Genomic DNA, 26,193 nt, shown 5'->3' with positions numbered 1-26,193 from the left:
TATATATATGTGTGCATGGGGGGAAATAAACATTTTAGATAGGATTGTGTATACATGAAGGGGGGCTGTGTGTGTGTCTGTATATGGTATTGTATAGGACACAGGTGCCCTTCATATACATGACTGGGCTTTCTTAGAACATGAAGATTTCTCTGGTTGCAGATCGGGATCTTATCTGGGAAACGCTCATATCTTCTTGGGATGCCTTTAGTACAGGGGAGGGCAACTACAGCGTTCAAGCTGTTGTGGAACTACAAGTCCCATGAAGCATTGCAGAATTCTCATGGGATTTGCAGTTTCAGCACAGCTGGAGTCATAAAAACAGACATGTAAATTTGCAATGCCAAAAAATGCCCCTCTCCTTTCCATTGTGGGGTGAACAGGGCACATAGACTACAATTGCTCTCTTTGTGCTCTTGCGGACACCTGCAAACAAACCCTTAAAGGAGAACTATGGGGTCAGGGCTTTTCCCCCATAGCTCTCCTAAGGGTAACGGGAGGACGCAAATTAGCGTCCTCCCGTCACCCAAAGCTCAGTATACAGCTCGCGGTATACTGGGACGCCGCAGCCAGGACGGATCCTGACATTACTGTCGAGATCCACCCAGCTGCGTGAGTGACAGCTGGCTCTGTCTACGTAGAGGCAGAGCCAGCTGTGCCAACCCCCTTCCCCATCCGTTCTGCCAGTCAGCGCTGGAGGATCGGACAGGGGAGGGGGGAATCCCTGCAGGGAGCCGTGAGTGACAGTCACTGCTCTCTGCAGAGACATGATCGAGAAGTGAGTGAGTGACTGTATGTGTTCGCTCACTTCCCGATCTAGAACTATGAGGCTGAGTGATTTTTTTCACTCTCCTCATAATTCTCCTTTAAACACAGTGGGGGTAATTGATCAAAACTGGAGCAGTTGCCCATGGCAACCAATCAGCACCTGTCTTTCTATTTCAAAGTGTGAACATGCTGAAGAGAGCGCCCCACTGCAAGGGCTAATAATTGATTTGCCTCGAGTTCTGCTTTAAAGAGGGTAAAGGTCCGCTTTAATTATCCTTAAAGAAGAGGTATTGGGATAATAAAATATACTTCTTGAATTGTATTGTGATTGTAATGTCTGCCCTATATTGTAAAGCGCTGCGCAAAACTTTTGGCGCTATATAAATCCTGTATAATAAAATATACGCTTCCCAATACTTTGAGCTGGCGTGGAACACTGCAGCTGTCACACGTCGGCTCTATAGACTGAGAACTGATGGATCGCAAACCACTGATCGCTCAGCTCACGATCTTCTCCCTGCAGAGACGCAGGGACTGGATGGACAGTCAGGGGAGGGGGCGGGCATAGCTGGCTCTGGCTGCAGACAGGGAGAGCCAGCTGTCAATCAGGCCTCAGTGGATCCTGACAATATTGTTGCCATCTTTCCCGGCTGCAGTGCGGCTCTGTGCTGTCTGGAAATAGCCGGCAGTAAATGCTGAGTTCTGGGTCACAGAAGGGCTTTAGTAAATGTCGTCCTGTGGCACTAAAGAGAACTAATGCCAAAAAAGGTTGAGCTATTGTTCTCTCTTTTAAGTACATGTGTAATATGCAAAGTTATACACAATCTAAGGTTGACATAAGAGAACACTTTCTGGATGTTGTGGGCAGCAGAAGTGTAACTATCTACCTGCAACAATGTAGTGATTGCATAAATAAGATCAATGTCCACCCCACCAGTATTGTCAGTTTCTGTCATCGGAAATGTCTGAAGTAGGGATGCACCGATATCGATACTAGTATCGGTATCAGTGCCGATACCGAGTATGCCCAAATGCTCCGATTCCTTTCCTGGAACCTCCGGTCAGAGAGAGATTTCCTCTGGCCGGCAGTGCCACAAGGAAACGTGGAGCCGAGAAGCTGGCCCCATGCTGTTTTGCCGGCTTCATGCTGATTGGCCGGGAAGCCGGCTTCCCAGCCAATCCGTGTTGAGCCGGGCAAACAAATCTGATAATATGGCGACACGGCCCCCACCCTGCAGACACCTAATTTCCCTCACATAGAACCTTTAGCATTCATTAACGTACCAGTCCCTCAGCCAGCTGGGCAGACACCGCTCTCTAGGATCTGCCCACGTCTCATGTGTACAGCGCCCACGTGATTGGCCCTCAGCCTGCTACTGCGCATGCACAGGATTTCTGAATGGGGGCTGATCACATGGGCGCCGTACACACAGGAGACGTGGGCAGATCCTAGAGAGCGGTGTCTGCCCAGCTGGCCGAGGGACTGGTACGTTAATGAATGCGGCTAAGGATCTATGTGAGGGGAATGAGGTGCCTGCAGGGTGGGGGTCGTGTCGCCATATTGTCACATCTGTTTGTCCGGCCTCGATGCCGATTGGCTGGGAAGCCGGCTTCCAGGCCAAACAGCATCCAGCTGGCCAAACAGAATGGAATCAGCTTCCCGGGCAATCAAGAAGCCTTCCGGTTCTATGCTACCAGAAGTACTGGTCTCGGTATGGACAAATACCGAAATATCGATACCGAAAAAAACGGTATCGGTGCATCCCTAGTCTAAAGATTCTCATTTACCCATGTGATGTCAGCAGGCCTCCAACCAGCGTTGGGGAACAGGAGCGTGTTGAGTGGGGGAAGTCGGCACTCGCCTCTCTCCCCTCTGCTGCAGCTTGTGTACTGTCCCTTTGCACCCTCCCATGTAATGTAGCGTTATGGGCCCTGCATTGTATGTAATGCCAGCAGGCCTCTTACCACCAGAGCATGGGGGGGGGGGGGCTGCGGGACTAGGGATCAGGTAAGTAAAAGTTCTTTACACAATACCCCTAGACAAAACTGAGCATCCTAGATACCCATGTCACACTTCCCAGGAGACCTCAGAGGAACTGCACTGTTGCCGCACATCATCAAGGCCGGCTGTCCCTCCTGGTTTTTGCAGGCGGCCCCTGATACGAAGTTCCTCTTTAAACTCTCTCCACATGGGTTCAATGCCATCACTGACCTTCCAGAACTGTAGGGATGGGGCAGTGTTATTGCCCCCCTCCCTATTATTTATCCCCCCCAGTGTTGGCAGTATGAAGACTGCCAACCTGAAGAATCCCATTATTTTCAAAGGTGTTCATTGAGTGTTTTGTCACCTGTAGTGCAAAAAAGTACCTGAGCTCTTTTCAAGCCAAATTGTGGGGTTTTTCTTTCCCCCTTTTTTTTTAACACCTATGCAAACCTCCTGAAACCAAGGATGGGATTATGTAACTAGAACATGGAGGTTCCATAACTTTCACACTTCTCATCCAGTTCTTGGACCTTCAACATCTTCACATTATATGGAGATTGGACTGGAAGTCAGAAGTGACAAATTAATAGACAATCCAGGAGCCAGCAAGATTTTTTAGGAGCTAGCTCCATTGATAACAAAAGTTAGGTGCTGGTTGAGATTTTTAGGGTGCATTGGCTACCTGGCTTGTGGGATTTGTCTATAATCCCATCCTTAGTGTCAGAGTAGGCGCAGACATTGATTCCTCGATTTCCATTGGTTTATGTGTGAATTATTGTCAAATCGCCGGGGAAAGAGATGTTATAATGGCAGAAGGACAACTGGCTCACGAGGGGTGAAAGAGACCATCTACGTTAAACTGGAAAAAGCATCTCTGAACAGAAATGGCCTGTTAACATCTCTACGCCATCGATATGACAATTCACAACTTCAGCCATGTGATTTGAAGGATTAACACTAGGGATGCACCGATACCTGTTTTTCGGTATGAGTAAAGATGTTTTGCTTGCGGTGCTTGCTGATACTGATTACCGACACTGTTACTTCTGCTTGCCTGGAGCCGGCGTCCCGGGCAATCGGGAAGCTGGGTGGTGGGTAATGACATGCCGCCCTGCTTCCTGATTGCCCGGGAAGCTGGCTCCATGTTGTTTTGCCGGCGTGATTGTGATTGCTCGGGAAGGCGGCTTCCCAGCCAGTCAGGAAGCCGGGAGCGCGGGTTATCACTCGCCGCCCGTCTTTCTGATTGGATTGGAAGCTAGCTCCATGTTCTGCTTCGACACTGCCGGTCAGAGAAAATCTTCCTCTGACTGGAAGTTCCGTATCGGAACATTTGACCCAAATACTCGGTATTGGTACCGATACTAATATCAGTGCATCCCTAATTAACACCTATGCAGACTTCCTGCCTTCAAGAGTGGGGTTATGTAACTAGAACGGGGGGGGTTCCACAACTTTCGCACCTTCCATCTTCTTGGACAATCAACAACTGCCTTGAAACTCTCTATGGTTGGGTATGATGTCTGTGCTGAGAAAACAAACAAGGGGCGCCTTCCCTAGTGTAGATACATTTTTATTTTATAATTTTAGAAATGGCAAAAATTGGAATGATACTCACAAAAGAGTAGGTAACATTGAGCCTTCAAATCAAAGGTTGATCCTCAGTCTTGGCAAAAAACAAGAGCCGCATGAGAGAGCTGCACAAATGGTGGTTCCTATGTGACAGCACAGTATGCCTGGGTTACGCGTTTCTGGTGTCACGCCCCCTCCCTCCGAACCTGGTGGCCCCGGAAACGTGTTCCTATGTGACAGCACAGGCATACTGTGCTGTCACATTGGAACCACCATTTGTGCAGCTCTCTCATGCGGCTCTTGTTTTTTGCCAAGACTGAGGATCAACCTTTGATTTGAAGGCTCAATGTTACCTACTCTTTTGTGAGTATCATTCCAATTTTTGCCATTTCTAAAATTATAAAATAAAAATGTATCTACACTAGGGAAGGCGCCCCTTGTTTTTGTTTTCTCATCAGATATTTTGTTGGGCCGCCTCGTGACTCCACGGGATGTTGAAAGGTGATGCGAGGAATCTGACATTGCACTGTCGCCCTTCTGTTGTCTTGTACCAGTCTTGCCCCTCCCCCGTTCTGCCCTAACATTGACTAGTCGCTGACTGCCACAATTCGCACGTTCACACCCAGATTTTCGGCTGACAGTCCAGTCTTTAAACAATTTAACAACAGCTGCTCTTGAACATTTAACGAATTCTGCTGTTTTGCTGATACTCGCTCCATGGCTCCGAGCGCCAACACTCATCCCACGTTCAAAGGCTGTGTTGTTTCCCCATATCTTTAGAAACAAATCACTTCTACTGTCGTGGTTACCAACCTGCTTCCCTATTTATAATGGTCTGGCCCTCTAGCAACTTCAGCCGCAATATTATAGCTAATTTGCCTACAAACGTCAGGTGGTCATAATAATCTGGCCACTCAGTGTATTTATACTTCAGTGGAGTGGTCGTCTCTGGCGCTATTGGTTTTTATTTTCATGATGTCTGTGCTACCTGTGTGGATTAGGATGCGCGGGTTCCTGGCGCTCATTGGAACTGAAGTGTCTTGGATAAGCTATTAAATGTTTGCAACCTTACAGAACAAGTCCAGCTGATTGTGACTGACTACTAGCTGTTTTCTGATGGCTCCATTCTATGAAAATTTCATGTTGACATAAATTAATTTGTAGCGGTCTCTGATGGGGGAGGTTCTCATTCTTACTATGTATCTGACCTTCATTCTAGGTGAGCAGAGGATGGCCACCAGGAAAGTGTTGCAGGAGATTCCCATCTTGCCTCCACAGACTGAGCAGCAATCCTTTGTGGTGGTAAAAGAAGAGGCGATGCCAGACCCATGCACGCAGAATTTCTCCTTTCCTGCCAAAGCTCATGCCAAATACAGCAGCAATGATGAATCGAAAGAAAACATCACCCCTGCTGCATTTAAGAATATTAATGGAGAGAAATACAAGTATGAGAAGAGTGATGTTGAGAAGCAAGCAGACCACACGGAGTCGAACAATCAGGAAAGTTCTTCTGGATTGGATAGTGATGTCTCTTTGCAGCAAAAAGATGGCGGAACTCCCATGAAGGACATCGATTTTTCGGATTGGCGTATTGGGGAGTCAAACACACCAGTGGATTTCTCTACAGCCACCGTGGATGATTTTGGCATTACAAGCGAGAAATTCACCAACTCTGGAGGTAGGTGGCAAGCAGGGGTGTGCGTATGCCGCTAAGGATTCTTTGACTTGCGATCTTCATCTTTTAAGCTGGCCAAGCACTGGTTGAATTTTGTAGGGGTTCTGCTGACCTTGCCAGTGTGGGGTCCAGTTGGCCCCCCTTCAAAGACGACTTTTGTCGGAGGAGCCAGTCTGAGAAATCTTAGCCGAACACAGGCAGTAGGTGGCTGTCAGAATACAATAGCCCATCGGGCGGTTCTTCCTTCATGCTAACGGCTACCCTGTTTCTCCAAGTGACTGCTATATAGTGGGGGGAATTTATCAAAATCTGGAGCAGATTTGCACTGCAACCAGTCGGCTTCTCTGTCTCATTTTCAAATCTTGCCTGAGCAAACTGAAGAGAGATGTTGATTGGTTGCCATAAGCAACTGCTCCAGTTTCTGTCTGCTCCAGTTTTTATAAATCCCCCCCCCTGTGTCCTGCTGCTGACAACCACTTGGTCAGTAATTGTGATGCAAATAGTCCTGGAGTACTCTACATGGGTAACAGAGGCACTGTCCCGGCATTTAACCCCTTCGTGACTGACAACGTACAGTATACGTCGCCAGCATCGGGGCTGTTTAAACAGACTCCCGATGGCCTTTGCCCCACCGGGACTCTGTTTAAACTTGTAAAGCCGACTGTCTTCTAAAGCTTTACAATAGAAGCGATTTTGGCGACTCAGCTGTCGCTAGATCGCTTCTACAGCCCGGTGAAGCGGTCCCCCTTCTCTGGTGTCAGTGGGGAGCTGGGGAGGAGATGGACAATCCTCCATTCATTGATCCCCTCCCTGTTCTATGGGTCTGGAAGCGATGTAGATTGCATCACTTCCGGTCCCATAGCTGTTAGTGCTGGGCTCCTGAAGCCCAGCTATAAGCAATTGAAGTGCGATCTGCACTTCAGTAGCTTATTTGGAGTGTAAAGGTGACACTGGGGGTCTTTTGGACCCCCAGTATCACCTTAAAGAGTACCTGTCGCCACCATCTGCTATCACATGAGGGGCTTGTAAGCCCCCTTTTACATGAAATGAAATCTTAAAATAATGTAAAAATGTTTAAAATTCCCCCGCGAGTACGCACGTCGACACATAAACATGCGTCGGGTGCGCCTACGTATGAAAACGGCTAACGCGCTATACATGTTTGGTATCGCCGCGCACGCCAGAGTGAGACCAATAATTCTAGAGCCAGTATTTTTGGGCATTTATAAATTGATGACCTGTGTGGGCTTTTAAAGTGACGTCTATGGACTTTTTGGGGTACAGGGGTTTTTCGCCGTTTTACGGATGCACGCAATTTGTAACCTGGGCATGTTGGGTATCGTTTTACTCGTTGTAACCTCATCTTTTATATTTCATAAAAAAATGGGTATTGTGTTTTGGGGCATTTAATTAAATTTTTCACTAAATTTTGTGGGTTTGATAAGAAGTTGTGCTAATATTGTGCAACATAAAAATTAGCAACTGCCAACATTTTATTCTATAGGGTCTTGGCTTTCAGAAAATATATAATGTTTGGGGGTTTTAATTAATTCTCAGGCCTAAAATGAGGAATATAACATGGGTACTCTTGTAAGTATAAAATAATAACATACATGTTGCAATCTGGGTCTATGTTGTGTTTATTTAAAAAATTAGGGAATTACCGATATATCGGCGCCAAAACATATCGGCCGAAAATGGCACTTTTGGCATAATGCCGAAAGAGCCATGTTTCGGCCGATACATCGGCGCATCCCTGGTTTCTTTTCTCCCCGCTGGGCGCTGTTCCAGCGGGGAGAAAAGAAAGTGACAGCCGAGCGCTGCAGGACGAGAGCGCTGTGAGCGGCCGTCGTCTCTCCTCCCACACCGCTCAGCCGCCTATCACAGTCCAGCAGAGCGGTGTGGGGGCGGAGACAGCGCTGTCACAGGAGGCTGGGCTTTCCTCTCTACACCGCTCGATCAGCCTCCTGTGACAACGTGTTATAGAGAAAAGCAATGTACACACACTCGGTGATCGCTGAGTGTGTGTACATAATTGAGAACTATATCCCCAATTATGAATGAAAGAGTGATCTACATCACCCCCATTCATTCATTAGGAGGAGGGTGTAGCTGTATGTTCCTCTGCCTGAGCATTGTCGGATTTGTTAGCATGCAGCGAGGGGAAGCCCAGAGACTATGCATAAGGTGGCAATGCTTCTCGGTGCCAACAACGTTGGGGGGGGGTTTAAGTCCTTTATAATGAGACTGCATAGCGGCGTCAGCCAGGAACTAAGTTAATGAGCAGGAAAACAGCGGGATCACCGAAAAATCCCCACTGCATACTCCTAGAGCGCCAGTCACATGATCTGGCTAAGGAGAAGGTTCAAACTTCAAGTAAGAGCTGCTGGCTGGTCAGCTCTGCCTGCAACTCCTCATTCCTTCAGCTGAGGTCATCACATTGGCCACCATGGGAGTCAGAACAGTGTTTTCTGCAGGCATGCTCCATATTTTTTTCTTTTTTAATCCTCTGGGTTTGCTTTAACACCTAAAACATTTAAAAATAAACTTTTATGTTCTGGCCCTTTTTTTTATTTTATTGTTTTTTTTGTAATTGATCTGTCAATTCTTTTTCATTTAGGAAAATCCCCCAGGTCTCTGCACAAACACAGGCGCAGATCTACAATCGGTGTCCGCGGATCACCCGAAACAAACTATCTAATTCGCCAGATTGCACTGCAGAGAAGCAAGAGGCAGTGCAACCCCGAGCCTCTGGTAAATGGAGCCATTCATAAAGTACAACAGCTGTCCCAATTGTAGTATAGTCTGGAGCAGGGGTGGGCAAACTCCGGACCTCCAGCTGAGCTGAAATTAAAAACCCCATCATGCATCTGTCTTTGGGAGTTTCAGTTTGTGGCCACCCCTGGGCTAGAGAGTCAAGTCAATACCCAGCGCACACTATTGGGTCTCATGTCCATGGGCGTGCAATGTAAAAACTGGCTTTTTTCCACTCTCTGGAAACCTGGCTGGTGCGTACAGCCGTCCACAGGCATGAATGCTGTACAAGGGTATACGTCGGTACTCACGTAAATCTGTGTAAAGGTACTGTGGAAAAGGACTGGCTGTGCAGGAGTTATGGGTTCCCAGGGTACTGTGGAAGAGGACTGGCTGTGCAGGAATTATGGGTTCCCAGGGTACTGTGGAAGAGGACTAGCTGTGCAGGAATTATGGGTTCCCAGGGTACTGTGGAAGAGGACTAGCTGTGCAGGAATTATGGGTTCCCAGGGTACTGTGGAAGAGGACTAGCTGTGCAGGAATTATGGGTTCCCAGGGTACTGTGGAAGAGGACTAGCTGTGCAGGAATTATGGGTTCCCAGGGTACTGTGGAAGAGGACTAGCTGTGCAGGAATTATGGGTTCCCAGGGTACTGTGGAAGAGGACTGGCTGTTCAGGAATTATGGGTTCCCAGGGTTCTGTGGAAGAGGACTGGCTGTGCATGATTTAGGGGTTCTCTGGAAGAAGACTGGATATGCAGCATTTAGGGGTTCCCAGGGTGCTCTGGAAGAGGACTTGCTATGCAGGCAGACTCTTTTTGGTGAGCACTAACATTCAATTTCTTAATACTTGGTATAATTACAGCTACCTTTTGTAGTTCAACCTCGAACTGTGTCTTTGTGGTACCTGCTCTTCATCTGTTCATGGCCAGTCTTTGGGGTACACAATGACTTGAGGGCACAATCACCCGATCCAGCCAGGCTGAGTGTTGATCTCAATTCTGTAAGTGGTCCCCGAGTCTACTTGTGAACCGCCATGTGATAAATCAGGACTTCTCCTCCCCTTTCCAATGAAAATACTTTGACTGGCCCAATACTTCAAGTTGATAATGTGATTTGCTGAGAGCTGGCACTCGGGGTGGCCTGGTCATGTCTTCATGAGCCTGTGGGCATCTATAGTCTGCTGGATCAATGTAAGCAGTTAAACACACATATGTACAGAGCTATGTAGAAGACTCAGGAAAGGTCTTTCATACTCTGATGCTGTTATTGGCCCATGTAGTGTAGCAGGACCTGCATAATGAGCCATTTTCGATGTAATATTTACATTTTGTAATGCTAGCAATGATTGATTTATTTCAGCTTTTACAGACAAACCCCTTTATATCTCCGCGGAATTCAGTATTAAAAGAAAAAATGTCCTCTTTTCGAAATGCTTTCCAAGCAGTTGAGGAAAATGAAGGAAAACTACCATTTCCAGGTTTCTCGGAGGAGGAGCAAGAAACACGGAGTGACACCCGGGAAAGCGAATGTAACGGTAAATGAAATTGTGTCATTCTAGATCTGGGAACACTCCAGCAGAGAAAATTTATTGTCTGTAAAGTTGACACAATTGGTGAAAACACAGCGGTATACAGAACCTTGAGTTCCCCATCAGAAAGCATTCTTTCAGTGTGGACTGCTTTCTAAAACTGACTGGTTACTTTAAAACCTCGATTCCCAACTGGTGGGTCGGTAGCATAATGATTACTCGTCTCTTATTGGCTAATACTGCTCATACTACTGGCCCCACTCTCTGACAGACCCAGTGGCTCTTACTACTGCTCCCTCGCTGACAGACCCAGTGACTCGTACTCCCCTCCTTTCCCCCCTCACCTTTCCACCCTCCACAGAGCCAGTGGCTCCGTTCCCTATTGTCAGTTAGCAGCGACCTGAACACTCCCCTTGTTTTAAAAAAGCCTTTATAATGGGTGTCCAAGACCCACTGTGTCATCCAAAGAGCAGGGCTGTTAGCCCTTTGAACTGCGTATCAGAGTTAATAAAGCAGCAAATGGAGGCCTATATAGATGTCTTACACTTTTTTAATCAATTCTGCATGTAACAATTTCCTATCGACTTTTATGGTTTTCCAGGTAACACAAGTGAGTTATCTGAACCTCCAGGGAAGAGGAAGAGAGGGTACGATACATCACTTCCAAAGATAACAAGTGTACCTGTGAAGCCCCATGCACCATTGTTATCCATGCAACCACAGGAGACCACTCAGGTATGCCATATATTCCCGCTAATCAAAATGGTGACATCACAGGAGCACGCAAGCTGACTTACAGTACAGTAAACCTGAAGCTGCTTAATGTCGGGAGCAACTACTTAATGTGCCAGCTGCAGGGTTACAATGGCAGAGAATGCAAGATTTCTTGTTTGCACATTCCTAGTGGGCCTTCCAGTTTTACATTAAATGTTGGGTAAAGATTAGACATACTTTAACCCCTTCATGACTGAGGCCTTTTTTTCATTTTTTGTACCTATGTTATATTCCACATTTTAGGCCTGAAAATTACTTAAAACCCCCCAACATTATATATTTTCTGAATGCCAAGACCCTATAGAATAAAATGGTGGTAGTTGCAAATTTTTATGTTGCGCAATATTAGCGCAACTCCTTATTAAACCCCAATATTTAGTGAAAAATTTAATAAAATGCCCCCAAAACACAACACTTCACCGGGAGTCTGTTTAAACAGCCCCAATGCTGGCGACGTACACTGTACGTCAGTCACGAAGGGGTTAAAGAGAACTAAAGCCTAACCTTTTTTTTTTTTTTGCTTTAGTTCTCTTTTGGGTCGCAGGAGGACATTTACTAATGTACTCCTGTGACACAAACGCAGCATACTACTGCCTACTTGCATTAGTATTGTCGGGATCCATCACGCCTCTCTAGAGCCAGTGCCTGCCCCCTCTCCCCTGTCTGTCCCTTCAATGAGTGCTGGAGGAAAAGAGAGAGGGGAGGAGTCCCTGAGGGGAGCAGTGACTGATAGTCACCACTCTCTAGAGGGAGAAGACCGAGAGCTGAGCGATCAGCAGTTTGTGATCACTCAGTTCTCAATCTATAGAGCCAGCATGTGACGGCTACAGTGTTGCACACAAAATCAAAGCATCAGGAAGTGTACATTTCTCTCTCTCGATAGTTCTCTTTTAAAGTGTATCTAAACCCAAAAACAATGTCAAATATTGCCTACAATGCGGTAGCTGCATTCGTTTTCTTTTTCCCCCGTTATTTTTACCTGGTGCTCTGGCCAGTAACATTTGCTGTCTTAAGGTGCCCATACACTGCTCAATTCTCGTACGAGAATCGCGGGAAATCCCACGATCGTACAAGAATCGAGCAGTGTGAATGAAGAAGTGCGACCGTTTCTACTCAGGGGGGGCGGACTTGCGATGATCGAGAGTACGATCTGCCTGTCCAAGATGGGCAGATCGTATGTTTTTTTAATCACTTTACTCACTTTACAACCATCGCAAGACTAAGGTCTTGCGATGGTTGTACAGTGTATGGCCACCTTCAGGGTGGCTCTACTATATATACAGGTGAAACTCGTATTTTCTGAGATTGTGGATTTGGGGTTTTCATGAGCTGTATGCCATAATCACAATTATGACAAATCACGGCTTGAACTATCTTGCTTTGCATGTAATGAGTCTTATCTCATATATTAGTTTCACCTTTTAAGTTGCATTAGTGAAATAAATGAACTTTTGCACGATATTCTAATCGAGTTTCACCTGTATAGGAATTACCCTCATAGGATCATCAAGTAAAATTACAGCTGATGGCTGTGGCCACACTTTTCTTTGTTTTTGATGTTTTTTATTTTCTGCTATAACTTCAAATGTGCAGCACACTTTCTGCTTTTACTGAAAATGGGTTCGGTAGGTTTGGCGCTGTTAGTCTTTAAGCTCATGAGTTCCCATCTTGTATCTTGGTAGGAAATTCAAAAAGTCCCTGTGCTGGAGAAGATCTCGGAGTCTGCTGGTTCTTCAGCTTCCAGGTTGCTTACTGATGTCTCCAAGTCAGGTATGAGGTCTTGCTTTCTATAAAGTGTACAGTTCCTGAGTGGAAGTTAAGAATGCCTAACAAGTCTTGCTTATATGCAAGCCAATTTCACATGCATAGATTTAAAGTGACACTACACTCAGATGTTCAATCTTAAAAATACATTCAAGTTCCTTAACTATTAACAAAAATATATCTTATTTGTGTATCACTCGGCTGTAGATCCTCCAATCATCTCTGAATTAGTGCTGAAACTGTCCTTCCTTCTGGAGGGGGGCTACTTTATACCGCTCCAAGCTTGCTCCTGTGATAGACTGCAATCTCATGTTTAGTTTACTAATTTGTATTGAGATTGTGGTCCATCACAGAAGTGAGCTTGGAGCGGTGACTACTTTACAACACACACAGGGATCATGGTAAACACAAGTACCACACATAAACATACAGCTGCTCTGTGCTCCAACACACAGAGGCACCCAGAAAAGATTGCAAACAGATGACACACCTCTGCTCCTCCTAAAGGAGTAATCGAAAGCAGGTTCCAAGGTAGCGATGGTGCTAGGAATTATGGAACATGTAGTCTCAGGGCCCATTCACACCATGTCTGGATCAGGCCCAGACTGTCACGTTTTTCTTCTGCACCCAAAACGTATTTCTGAGTGATTTCTGGGCTCTGTTCATACCAGTGCAGGGGGAAAAAAAATACTACATGTCACATTTTCTCTGCACCGGAATGGGTCAAAAACAGTCAGCAGTGTGGATAGCATAGTGCAAAGGGATATCATGTCCCTGTGTGTTGTAAAGTAGTTACCGCTCCAAGCTCACTCCTGTGATGGACTACAGTCTCCGTACAAATTAGTAAACTAAACATGAGATTGTAGTCCATCACAGGAGGGAGCCTGGACCTGTGACTTTACAACACACAGGGGCATCATGGGGAACACAAGTACCACACATTTGGGGTCAATTCACAAAGCTCCACGTTATGAGAGCAGAAGTTAATTTATCTATCCTTATTTTACCACTCTTTATTTTACTGGCTGAAACATGCAATTCACAATAGCCGGAATCGTGAATGCACACACAGTTTAACGTTCTTTAAGCAAGTGTTATTTTAACATCACAGACTTTATTTTATCTATTACTGTGATAAAATAAAGTTTTGGGTGTTATTTCAACACTTTTGCGGTGCATTTTGGTAGCAGAAGGGGTGAAGCGCAGATGCCTAGATGACTGTTACTTTCAGTTTCACGACACAAAAGGATTCCACATATAAGGAAGGAATATATTCCATATCCACCACATGCATACTCATTTTAAATTTAATAGAGAAGAAATCATATAGAAATAACAATACAAAAAAAAAATTCTGAAGGGAATGAATATATGAAACATTACATTTATTTAGATCTACATCTGTTGACAATCAGACAGTGTAGGGAGGGCAAGCAATTCTTTCCACCTATAAAGCATGTCTTGATATTAAATATGTTGCTTGGAACAATCCACTTGCTCTACAACCCCGCTGAAGAGTGTCCAGGGACATTTGATTTTACATGTCATGTGAGATTTGCCACTAACCTCAAACTGTAAAAAAATCAACTACATCTGTAGAAAGATAAAAACTGTAGAAATTACAACTACATGCCGCCGCCTTCTTTTGTACGCAAAAGCATTAAGCCATGTGAAAATGAAGAAAAAAGGTTCCATTTCAGGTTCCATCAGATAACGCCTGAAATCTGTCATAACACCACACTGAAGGAGGTGATAAATCTATGTCTCAATAACGAGTGATAAAAGGACCTTTTCCTTTTGTGAATTGCATTTCAAGCATATTTTATCACTATAAGTGATAAGCATATTATTCAAGCATATTATCACTATAAGAAGCGTTATTGAGTTGTGTGAATTGACTACCTTTACACAGCAACTATATTACAAGCGCTATCAATGAAATAACGGCCGCAATGAAGAAAATAAGCTTTGTGAATTGACCCCTTTAGACATACAGCTACTCCGTGCTCCAACACACAGAGGCACCCAGAGAAGATTACAAACAGAAGACACACCTCTGCTTCAAGCTCACTCCTGTGATGGACTACAATCTCAATACAAATGAGTAAACTAAACATGAGATTGTAGTCCATCACAGGAGTGAGCTTGGAGCGGTAACTATTTTACAATACACACAGGGACCATGGGGAACAAAAGTAGCCCCCCTCCAGAAGGAAGGACAGTGTCAGCACCAATTCAGAGATGATCTGAGGAACTAGATACATTGTTGTTACTAGTTAAAGGAGAACTATGAGGTGAGTGCTTTTCACTCACCTCTGCCGTGACAGGGGAGGGGATGGATTCCGAAGACGAATTCTTTATATCTGATTTTTTTTTTTTAAGTTAAGGCACTGTTTAAACGTATGCCCAATCTCAAGGCACCCCAATCTAAAATGTCATAGATTTTAAAGGGGGCCACATGCAAAAACACGCAAAAAAGTGTTCACATCTAAGTGCCGTCTTATAATACGGCACCCTCTAACAGTATGCAAAATCTTGAGGCACCTCAGTCTGAAATGTAATAGATTTCCCCCTTTACATCAAAGTGCCTACTTCAAATCAAGAGTCCCCCCTTCACATCAGAGTTCCCGTTTTACATCAGGAGCCCCCTTCACATCACAGTCCCATTACCTCAAAATTTGATGCACCCCTCAGGAGGCGCACTGGCTGAGCAAGGCTGATCTAATGTAAGCTGCTAACATTACATTTTAGGTGTAGTGTATCCTGTTGCTATTGTACATACTGTGCCCCTGCTTCACAATCCCAGTCAGCCATTTATTCCAGCCTTATGACAAACGTTTCTGTTAATGATGATCTTCACTTTGCAGTTGGTTGTAAAGTGCATTAGCATCTGTGATACCTGCGGTGTTCTAGCACCTGCCACACTGACTGCATGCTGGGAGCAGAGGCACAGGTGAAAGCAGAGCGGCGGGGGAGACTGTATTGCAGGCAGAGTCATGCAGGGCAGGAAGTTTACCATATAAACCTGAACAACCACTGGCAGAAAATACTCCCATAAATAATGGGGACTGATGCCAGATTCAGCGGTGACTTGTATACCTGGTAATATAGTCTACGATATTAAGCTTGAACATATCCAGATGAGTTTCATCCTCTGTATTATTTTTGCTGAAAAGTCCACGTTCAAGAAATTTAGGTTATTTTTTCTTTATGTCCACATTGTTGATGCGCTCTATTTTCATGATTTATATTCTGATTTGTAGCCAGTTCCTTAGTGGTTTTTATCGCAGTAAGAGCGGCAGCACGCTGCAAGATAATGAGTTGAAATGTAAGCTGCCCGGAGATATTGTTTTTAGTGAACGTCTACTAGCAGACGTCTGAAACGGGAATATCACAGCTATCACGCTGCTCCGCTAAGGAAGAAACGCACTACGTGCGTAATGAGCAAACCCTACCCATGTTATGAACCTTATAAAACACTCATGGACCCCTCGGTACTTTTACAACCCTGCATTAATAAATTCTTGACATGTCGCAATGTATAGCAACCGAGTTTATTTGATAAGATGCATCTTTATTTAAAAAGCAGTCCTGAAACTTCGCAAAGTGACTTTGCCTAGGCTTAGATGTCATCATCTGCTGCAGGCAAGCGTTTTCTCAGTCTCCTCCTCACCGTCACTAGAATTTCAGGATGAGATGATTGGAAGGGTTAACTGCTCGTTGAGGTCTAGGGTACCGGGAAAAAGGACTTTTACTGGCCTCCTCCATGCTCGCCTTAGGCTTCAGGACCGGCACCCAGAGCCTTTTCCCCTCTACGCTCTGGCAGTGGCAGGCCTGCTTATGGCACATACAATGCAGGGCCCATAGACCTTTACACAGGTACCCTAGACGAAATAAGCTGTTAACTCTTGCGGTGCCGGGGGCAGCCTCATTGCAAGGGGAGTTTTTTTTGAAGGGGGGGGGGGGGGTTGTGGAAGTCTCTTTAACCTTTGTTTTTTTTGAATTCTCTTCAGTCTTGCAGTTGTACCAGCTCCTCTCCTGGACCGAAATTGTTTGATTGTTGACTGCACACGGTGAGCTCCTTACAATGTGCATTAGAAGCTACAGCAATGTTAGATAGAGCCTGCCTTGTTGTCCTGGCTGGAGGACGTCCGGCATCATCTAGCTGTTATTTCCCCAACCTGACTGTCCCTGGCCCATCCCTTTCCATTCGTTCAATTTCATTTTTTTTTATTCATGGAGGCTCAGCATCTTGTTTTCTGGGAGGAATGTGCAGCACGCTGCCAGCCACCCCCCACAAGCCATTGTCTGCCTTCAAGGAAAGATGCACAGAGACCTTGGGATGATATCTTTGATTCTAAAATGTACATAATATTAAATGGTTGTATTTAATAGTTTATATTGATGAGGTGAGGAGGAACCAGGGAAGGCATAATATAAGCAGATTAAACTTCAGCTTTAACAAAGGTGTGGTTGGGGGAGTTTTGTGATCTCTGCGAGAGGTGGTGCATACCTCTAAGTATTGCCCTTACATTACCCCTCCCTAGGTCCATTTTAAATATAAACATGTTATTATAAACCTTGTCTAAGGGCTAACACCACAAAATGCCTTTTTATGATCTTTATTAGCCAAATAAAACATATTTTATTCCGTGCCTGGACTTCACAGCTGAGCACTAACACTGCCATCCATTTAAGCCAATGAGCGTGCCCTTACTGACCACTCTGACAGTCTCTTTGCTCTGGAAATAAGCTAAATATGCTTCATGTTCTTTCTGTGGACTGCTTTTTAACATTTTTTTTTCAAGGTGCTACATGTTTGAGTCACTGCGCCTATCATCGGGTGGTCCAATGAGTAAAATGCAAACCTGTATGGTCAGAAGCCATGGAAATATCATCCCTAACTGACTGCAGTATAAAGCATGGGTGTGTAACCTCAGCATTCCACCTATTGTGAACCTGCAAATCCTATAAGGCATTTCAAGACTAACCGCCACAACCATGACCACCAGAGGCAATAGGCATGGTGGGATTTGTAGTTTCAGCACAGCTGGACTGCCGAGGTTGCCTGCCCATGGGTTAAAGATTGATATGTACTGTGTACATTCACAATAGTGTATATATACACGTTAGGGATGTACCGATACTAGTATCTCTGCCGATACCGAGTATTTGGGCGAGTACTCATACTCGCCCAAATTCTCCGATGCATTGCCCGATACCCGAGCTTCCGGTATCAGGAAGTTGGGCAGCAAGTCATTACCCGCCCCCAGGCTTCCTGATTGGCCAGAAAGCCGGCTCCATGTTTCCGCGAAAGGTTACCTGGTGATGAGGGATCATGGAGACGGCTTCCATGCTAATGGGGAAGCTGGGTGGCGAATCTTTACACGCCGCCCAGGCTTCCTTAATGGGGCTTCCGGTAACAGCAGGTACCGGAAAAAAATATTGGTACTCGATACCGAAAAACCGGTATCTGTGCATCCCTAATATGCATCATTTTTTACAAAACCCATATCAAAATATCCATCTGCATCAACCCGGGGCCCAGTGTGTATTTTATGTTGTACAGTTTACGTAATAGGACATCATCTTATAGACTGTAGTTTAAGCTCCATGTGGTTTTTCTATCTCTGTGGTACAGTAGATGTGCAGATTGAAGAGACTCAGCCAGTGCCAAGTTGTACAAGAGGCCAGAAGAGGAAGGTCATGTTTGCAGATCTCCCCAGTTCTCCAAAATCAAAGAAAACTTTGTGCATAAATGAGGCTCACAAACCTGACTGTCACTCATTCTCCAGCCCCATTGTCCTGCGTCCTGTATTGAAGAAAACTTCCATGAAGGAGTTCAGCAGCTCCAGGGTGAGTGTCCTTGCAAAGCCTCTACAAATCACTTAAGCTGGCCATACACTGTTCTATTTTTTTTATTTTCGTTCACGGACTGAATAAAAATGATAGAACAGATTCTTCCATAAATGCTTATGAGAATTGATCGAGGAATCCCCGCTGTTTCTTTTGTATTCTGACACCGGCTGCTGTCAGAATACCTGAAAAGAGCTTTGAAGTGTTCGTTTGAGGATTTTCCAACTGGCTCCTTCCATCATTTGATCGAGGGATGCTGGCTGCAAGGGTGCTGACAGCGGCACCCACTGCAACATGGTTTCATGAAGGACCATTCTTGCCAGACCAATCTATTAACATTTTATGAGGAAGTCAGTATTTAGACAGAGGAGTACCAGTAGACGTGGTATATCTGGACTTTACTTAAGCATTCGACAGAGTACCCCACAAAGGTGTACTTCATAAACTAAGGTCTATTGGTTTAGATGAACATTTATGTAAATGGATAGAAAGTTGGCTGCAAGAACAGATCCAGAGGGTTGTAATAAATGGGTCATTTTCTAATCGGGCAAAGGTTGTGAGTGGGGTGCCCCAGGGTTCAGTCCTGGGACCAATCCTGTTCATCCGATTCATCCACGACCTAGAGATTGGACTAAATAGCTCGTTCTCAGTTTTTGCGGACGATACGAAACTGTGTAGAGCGGTAAATTCGGAATGGGAGATATTTACATGGGCAAATGCGATTTAATATTGACAAATGTAAGGTTATGCACATGGGAGCAAAGAACACATGCGCAAACCTCTACTTGGGGGATGCTACTTCAGGGAAGTCAAACATGGAGAAACACCTGGGGGTGCTCATAGATCAAAGATTGGGCAATAGTAAGCAATGCCAGCAGCAGCCAGCAAAGCAAACAGAATACTGGCGTGTATTAAGAGGGATTGTAGCAAGGGATCAAAGAGAAATACTTCCACTTTATAAAACATTGGTTTGGCCTTGTCTAGAGTATGCGGTGCAGTTCTGGTCGCCAACTCGCAAGAAAGACGTCCTCGAGCTGCAGAGAGTTCAGCGAAGGGCTATAAAATGAAAGGGATGGAAGGTCTGAGTTATGAGGACCGCATTCAAAATTTAAAAGGGGACCTTATGGAAGTCTTCAAAATCATCAATGGGGATGACAATATTCGGAACAAACTGTTCAAACCAAAAACTATATTGAGAACCCGGGGACACAACATAAGGCTAGAAGAGGGGAGGAGGGGTTAATCTTAGAAATCAAAGGAGGTTTTTTTTAGTGTGAGAGTAGTAAAATTCCCTTTCACGGGCGGTATCTGTTGATCGCTTTAATAAATTCAAGAAACTTCTTGATGAGTTTCTTTTTTCACTTAATATACAGGGATATGAGAAGTGTTAGAACTAGATAGAAATAAAATAAATAAATAAAAACAAATATAGATAGTACATGCATACGTTGAACTGGATGGACCCATGTCTTTATTCAGCCTTACCTACTATGTTACACTGCAAATTTCAGTCTGTTCCTGAAGAATCGGTCGACATTAAGGGTGTTCTTCTCAGTTCGCGCGGTTAGGGTCTGGAACTCGCTGCCTCTAGCGGTAATTTCTGCAATTTAATCTGGAATCATTCAAGAGGCTTTTGGACGACTTCCTGAGAGACCGAAATGTACAAAGGTACAGGTACTCTTAAGAATGAGAACACTCATGGACCTATATACACATACACACACACACACTACTGTGAATTAAACATTTAAGTTCTGTATTAAGAAAGATTTGTCATCTATAATCTCTGCTGTATTACCTGTGCAGGATGAACTGGGAGATCAGAGAGTGTGCTTCTTGGTGTCAGAGCCATTAGAGAATGGTGAGTTCGGCTTTATCCCCTAAGACTGAATATTAACCATAACGCTATTGTGGGCTGTATGAAGCTATGGCCACATGTATACATGATTCAGATATACAGCGGTACCTCGGTCCACGAACTTAATTCATTCCACGATTCTGGTGGCGACCAGACCGCGATCTCGACTAAAGGAAGCCACGGCCAGTGTCGGAGCAGGGAAGATGGCTGCGGTTGTGTTCGTTACCCGATGTGGAGTTCGCGAACGCAAGCAATATTTTGCCGAACTTCCTGTTCGCGAACCACATTGTTTGCGAACAGAAGCGTTCGTTAACTGAGGTACCACTGTACCAGGACGTTTGGTTCTTTTTGTATATTGGCAACGATTAAGGACCTGTTTTTATTCTCTTCTATTTTTCCTGGTGCCATGTTACCAATAAAGAATATAATACCTCTCCAGCATCAGGAATGTGCAGGTCTGTGTCTTTATGTATTTAAAGCAGAATGCTGGTTAAACATTTTGTTAACCCTTGCAGTGGGAATACCCCCACACTGCAAGGGTTAACTGCTAGTTTTTGCCCAGGGTCAAAAAAAAAAAGTTATGCTCGCCAATCCTCCGAACTGGCTCATAGACCGGTCCCTGGAGCGTATCTCCCCCTCCGCTGCAGCAGTTTAAGGATCCTTGAGTCATCACGTCCAATACAGTGTTTAGGACTTGAGGTTGCCAAGGGACATACCATCGCTGCAGCAGAGGAGTCAGGCTGAGGGAACAATGTCACAGCCAGCTCAAAGTTTTGGGTGAGTATAAATTTGTTTGACTCTAGACAAAAACGAACACCTAACTCATGCAATGTGGGAGTGGCCCCTCTGCAAGGGTTAAGAAAATGTTTAACTGGAGGAGTTCTTTAAAGTGGAGCCCAACTTGTATTAACTGGCCAGCACTGGTGACATTAATATAGGAAAATAAATATACTTGTTACTTTCCATGTCCAATTGCTCTGTTGAACCCTCCTAGGGAAACCTGCACTGCCATTTTAAAACTAGACTTCATCGGTGGCCGGCCCACCCACCCACCATTATGTCTGAGCCAGATCACCCACTGTATGAAATCTTTTATAGTTTTTGTTATTGTTAATACATTGCCATGACTTTAGCAGCATGAGTGTCATTACGCCGTCTGACGCGTTGCTGAACCCACGGCAATGTATTAAAAAAAATAACGCGCTAGATCACCTACGGCACATGCGCAAAGCCAGGAGCTGCTATCTGTTAGTTGCACAAATAGGGAACACACAAAAATGGGCTTTCTCCCTGAGATCTTGCAGGAGTTCTCAAATCTCGCAGCTTACCCAAGAGAGTTCATTGGAGGAGGGCACTGGTGACGTAGCCTTCTCGGGGCAGCTGAGAGGCCATGGCTACATCACCAGTGCCTCTGAAAACCCAGACGTAACACATATTTGCAAGTTTTTATTTAAAAAAATTACCATTCATTTTAACAATTGACTGGAAGGTATTTAATTAAACAGATACCGGTTTTTCCAAGTCCCATTAAAGGAGAACTATGGGGTCAGGGCTTTTCCCCATAGTTCTCCTAAGGGTCACGGGAGAACACAAACTAGCATTCTCCTGTGACCCAAAGCTCAGTATAGCTCGCGGTATACTGAGACGCCGGAATGGATCCCAGCAATACTGTCTGGATCACCCAGCTGCGTGAGTGACAGCTGGCTCTGCCTATCTAGAGGCAGAGGCAGCTGTGTCCGCCCCCTCCCCCGTCCGTTCCGCCAGGCAGCGCTGGAGGGGTAATCCCTGCAGGGAGCCGTAAGTGACAGTCACTGCTCTCTGCCGACACAGTATTGAGAAGTGAGCGACGGTATGGGTTCGCTCACTTCCTGATCTACTGAGCCAACCTGTGACAGTTTAATTGTGACAGATCGGCTCAGATTATCAGGCTGAGTGAAAATCACTCTCCTCATAATTCCCCTTTTAAGGAAGTCAGGCAGCATGTAATGGCTCGCCACCCGGCTTCCTGATTAGCATGGAAGCCATCTCCAGGTGACGAGGGAGCATGAAGCTGGATTTCTGGCTAATCAGGAAGCTGGGGGGTGGGTAATGACTCACCGCCTAGCTTCCTGATTGGCTGAGAAGCTGGCCAGTCAGGAAGCATGAGTTATTAAATGCTGCCGCTTTCTAAGTGGCTGGGAAGCCGGGTTCAGGCTCCCTCGTCACCAAGTGATGAGGGAGCATGGAGCCGTCTTCCTGGCCAATCAGGAAGCCGGGGGGTGAGTAATTTCCTGATTAGCCGGGAAGCCAGCTCCCTGGTGACGAGAGAGCATGGAGACTGTTTCCTGGACAATAAGGAAGCCGGGCAGCATGTAATGACTTGCTGCCCAGCTTCCTGATACTGGAAGTTTAGGCATCAGGAGCATTTGGGCGTATACGAGTACTCGCCCAAATACTCGGTATCGCTACCGATACTAGTATCGGTGTATCCCTAGTGTTTACTATTCAAGATACAGAGCTGCATGCCGATTTGATTTTTAGGTTTTGAGGGGAAAAGGTCCGCTTCAATTAAAGAGAAATGCCAGCAGAACCCTTGTATGTCCATTGGGGAGGAATTCCCTTCACTGGCGCCAGTAATGATGGGTAATCTCTCCAGGAGGGATTCGTACAGCCACAGAAACTTTCTACAACCTAAACTAAAAAGATATTGGCAGGAATTCCACCTTGGAGAGAATGTAGACTTTGATAAAACACATCAAACACTTGGTAGGCTGCGCTTTGCAAATGTGCTCTTAAATCGACGTAGATATTTCATGTGGTGGTATATTTTTTTTTTCCTTTTAGAGAACAATACACTGTTCAAAAAAACAGTCAATGATTCTGTGAAGAAAAGGGTGACATTTGGAAGAGAGCTGAGTCCAGAGTTGTTTGATAAGACACTTCCTGCAAACACGCCTCTACGGAAAGGAAGTACACCGTACCGCCAGCACGCATCGGATACTGCCACACCAACTACACAAGAGGCCAACCACCAGAGCCCATGTCAACCACTAGCACAGCCGGATTTTGACTGCATAGATGAAGTGAGTGCATGCAGCAATGATGTTACTTGGACTCTTTACCCTTTCAGATCTCTGAATGTTTGAATCTAGCAGGTCCCTGCAGTAGAACACCTTTCCAGCAGCCTGTTTCTCTTACCTCTCCTCCATTCCAGCACTGCTGCTTTGGAAAGCTTTGATGCCTCCAGGAGTGTCTGATGCCTGTGTCCCTTGTCCCATGCTAACTTCATCCTCTGACCTCTACATCACTGCCAAGTCCTGTAGTAATGTAGGGAGTCTGGGGTCTATGGCACAAGTGGGACAGCGACACCCATCCCATCTCCGGGGCCAATAACTGAGCACACAATTGTCCAATCACATCTGCCCCAGTAGGAGTTGATGTTGGGGCCTGCTCCTGACCAATAAGACATTTTCTTATGGTTGGGTGAAGCATGCATGACTTAAAGGGTTTCTAAACCCTCCGTTTTGTTTTTTTGTGTATATATATATGTATGTATACACAAAAAAGCAAGCAAGCAGTCGATATATTCAAAAAAATTTTTTTTTAAACTGCGTTAAAAGCAGTTTAAACTTAACCCCTGTATTCGCCGCGCATTCCGCCCGAAAAGCCGAACTGCTCGGGCGGCCGCAAAGCATCTTGGGGCGGGTGGATTCGGATTTTCGGCCGGGAGACAAGGAGAGACGTAAGGTAAGTCTATGGACGGCGTGCACCCGCATGCAGATACCGGAAAAAATACATTCGAGTCCCTTAACTATTAACAATAATGTATCTTATTTGTGTATCACTCGGCTGTAGATCCTCCAATCATCTCTGAATTGTTGCTGACAATGTCCTTCCTTCTGGAGGGTGGCTACTTTTGTTCCCCATGGACCGTGTGTGTGTGTTGTAGAGTAGTCTGGATCAGGCCCAGACTGTCACGTTTTTCTTCCGCACCCAAAACGCATCCCAATGTATTTCTGGGCTCTGTTCATACCAGTGCATTCCGTTCTGGTGCAGGGGGAAAAAAATACTGCATGTCACATTTTTTCTGCACCGGAATGGGTCAAAAGCATAACGAAACGCCTTGGACCGGGCCAGATTGAAAATAAGAGAGGCTTGGGAGCAGATTTGATGATCTCATCAACTTGGACTTGTAAGTTGAGGAGGGGACTAGGTGTGAGCAGTGTGGATAGCATAGTGCAAATGGATATCAACACTGACCAATTTGTGGGGTATGGGGAGGAGTCACCTAAATTGCATGACCCCGGGCACCCTGATTATAGAAAAAAAATGCATGTCCATGCAGCAAAGTTTTTTTTCCTGTCTTTCATCGGATAAGAAGGGAACAAAAGGAGCACTGTGGCGAGTAAAACACCTTTTTATAGATTATTTAACATTGAGCCTTCCATTCTCTTAGCTTCAAGGGTGGGTGCACCCAAAACGACGTCCCCGGCGAGCACGTTGTTTCAGGATTGCAATAGCCATGAAAAAGAACATGCCTGCATACAAATAAAACATGTCTGGTCACCAGGCTTACTCGCACAAAGGGAAGCGCTACAAAATGAAGTAGTAACCTCCAAGAGTGCCCATTCCCATTTGGGGAAGCAGTGTAGAGAAAGCTGGGCCTGCAGCTATTGATAACATGGTCCATTGACAACATGTATTACTAATAAGTCTTTCTCCGCTTGAAGCACATTCTAACTTTGCAGAGTGGGGAGGTGGGATGTTTACCTTTTGTGGACCCTTAAACAATTGATATCTTGGATGCAGGAGATGGTATCTGAGGGCTACAAACTACAAGTTCACTCTCGCCTCCCCTTCTGTTTTTCACATCCAGCCTACCTTTATCTCCACACCATATGCCAATCGGGATGCAACGATACCGGTTTTTCAGTACCGAATACGAGTTCCGATATTATTTTTTTCTGTACTCGCCGATACTGGCAGTCCCATAAAGAAAGCCGTGCGGCATGTAATGACTCACCACCTGGCTTCTCAATTAGCAGGGAAGCCGTCTTCATGTGCCCCCCCTTCCCCGTCACCAGGTGATGAGGAAGCATGGAGCCAGCTTCCCGACTAATCAGTAAGCCGGGCAGTGTGTTACGCTGCATGGGCAGAGCATATGTTCACTTGAAACCAGCACTTCCTTTTGGCTGCCATGTGACAGTCAATACCTGCTCCAAATCTGTGCAATGTGATGGATAATAAAAATGCTGTAAATGTGTGTTTTCTATTAACGGAGCTAAGTTGCAAATTTATGACATATTTTTACATTGTGTACTTGTTTTCTGCTTTAGGAGGATACCTTTCAACCACTTTCACTTTGTTTTGATACTGGATCTCCAAGCAAAGACTCAACTATGTTACTGTCATCACCAGGTATCCTACAATTTATTCATTTTAGGTTTTTCTTTTTTTTCCTGGTTGACAAGAATGTCCTAGATTTTGCTCAATGATTGTTACAAATATGCTTCTGTAGACACTGGTCCAGTCACCATGACATTTGACATCTATCAAAGAGAATACCAGGTACTTCTAGCTATGGAGTTTCAGGTGACTCCATTTGACAGCGTTGGTGATTGGCCCATCACTGTCACATGAGGGATGGGAAATGGTTACCCACGTGTAAGCTCTGAACTGACA

At 45.2% G+C, this 26,193-nt stretch overlaps 1 protein-coding gene across 1 annotated transcript in view; it reads left to right on the top strand.

Moving 5' to 3' along the window:
• Positions 1 to 5,518: 5,518 nt before the first annotated feature.
• The window catches only part of CDCA2 (cell division cycle associated 2), a 34,971-nt gene continuing 14,296 nt past the window's right edge, over positions 5,519 to 26,193 (top strand). The window contains exons 1-9 of the mRNA XM_018566221.1: positions 5,519 to 5,999; positions 8,617 to 8,750; positions 10,121 to 10,286; positions 10,882 to 11,015; positions 12,737 to 12,824; positions 18,460 to 18,674; positions 20,481 to 20,535; positions 23,356 to 23,594; positions 25,848 to 25,929. Coding sequence (XP_018421723.1) covers positions 5,519 to 5,999; positions 8,617 to 8,750; positions 10,121 to 10,286; positions 10,882 to 11,015; positions 12,737 to 12,824; positions 18,460 to 18,674; positions 20,481 to 20,535; positions 23,356 to 23,594; positions 25,848 to 25,929 — 1,594 coding nt within the window. The remainder of the gene's footprint in view (positions 6,000 to 8,616; positions 8,751 to 10,120; positions 10,287 to 10,881; positions 11,016 to 12,736; positions 12,825 to 18,459; positions 18,675 to 20,480; positions 20,536 to 23,355; positions 23,595 to 25,847; positions 25,930 to 26,193) is intronic.

Source organism: Nanorana parkeri, unplaced genomic scaffold (assembly GCF_000935625.1).
Source record: "Nanorana parkeri isolate BGI_ZX_2015 unplaced genomic scaffold, ASM93562v1 scaffold926, whole genome shotgun sequence".
NCBI classification, from domain to species: domain Eukaryota; kingdom Metazoa; phylum Chordata; class Amphibia; order Anura; family Dicroglossidae; genus Nanorana; species Nanorana parkeri.
Note: the sequence above shows the minus strand (reverse complement) of the source record. Positions and strands in the feature narration are given on the sequence as shown.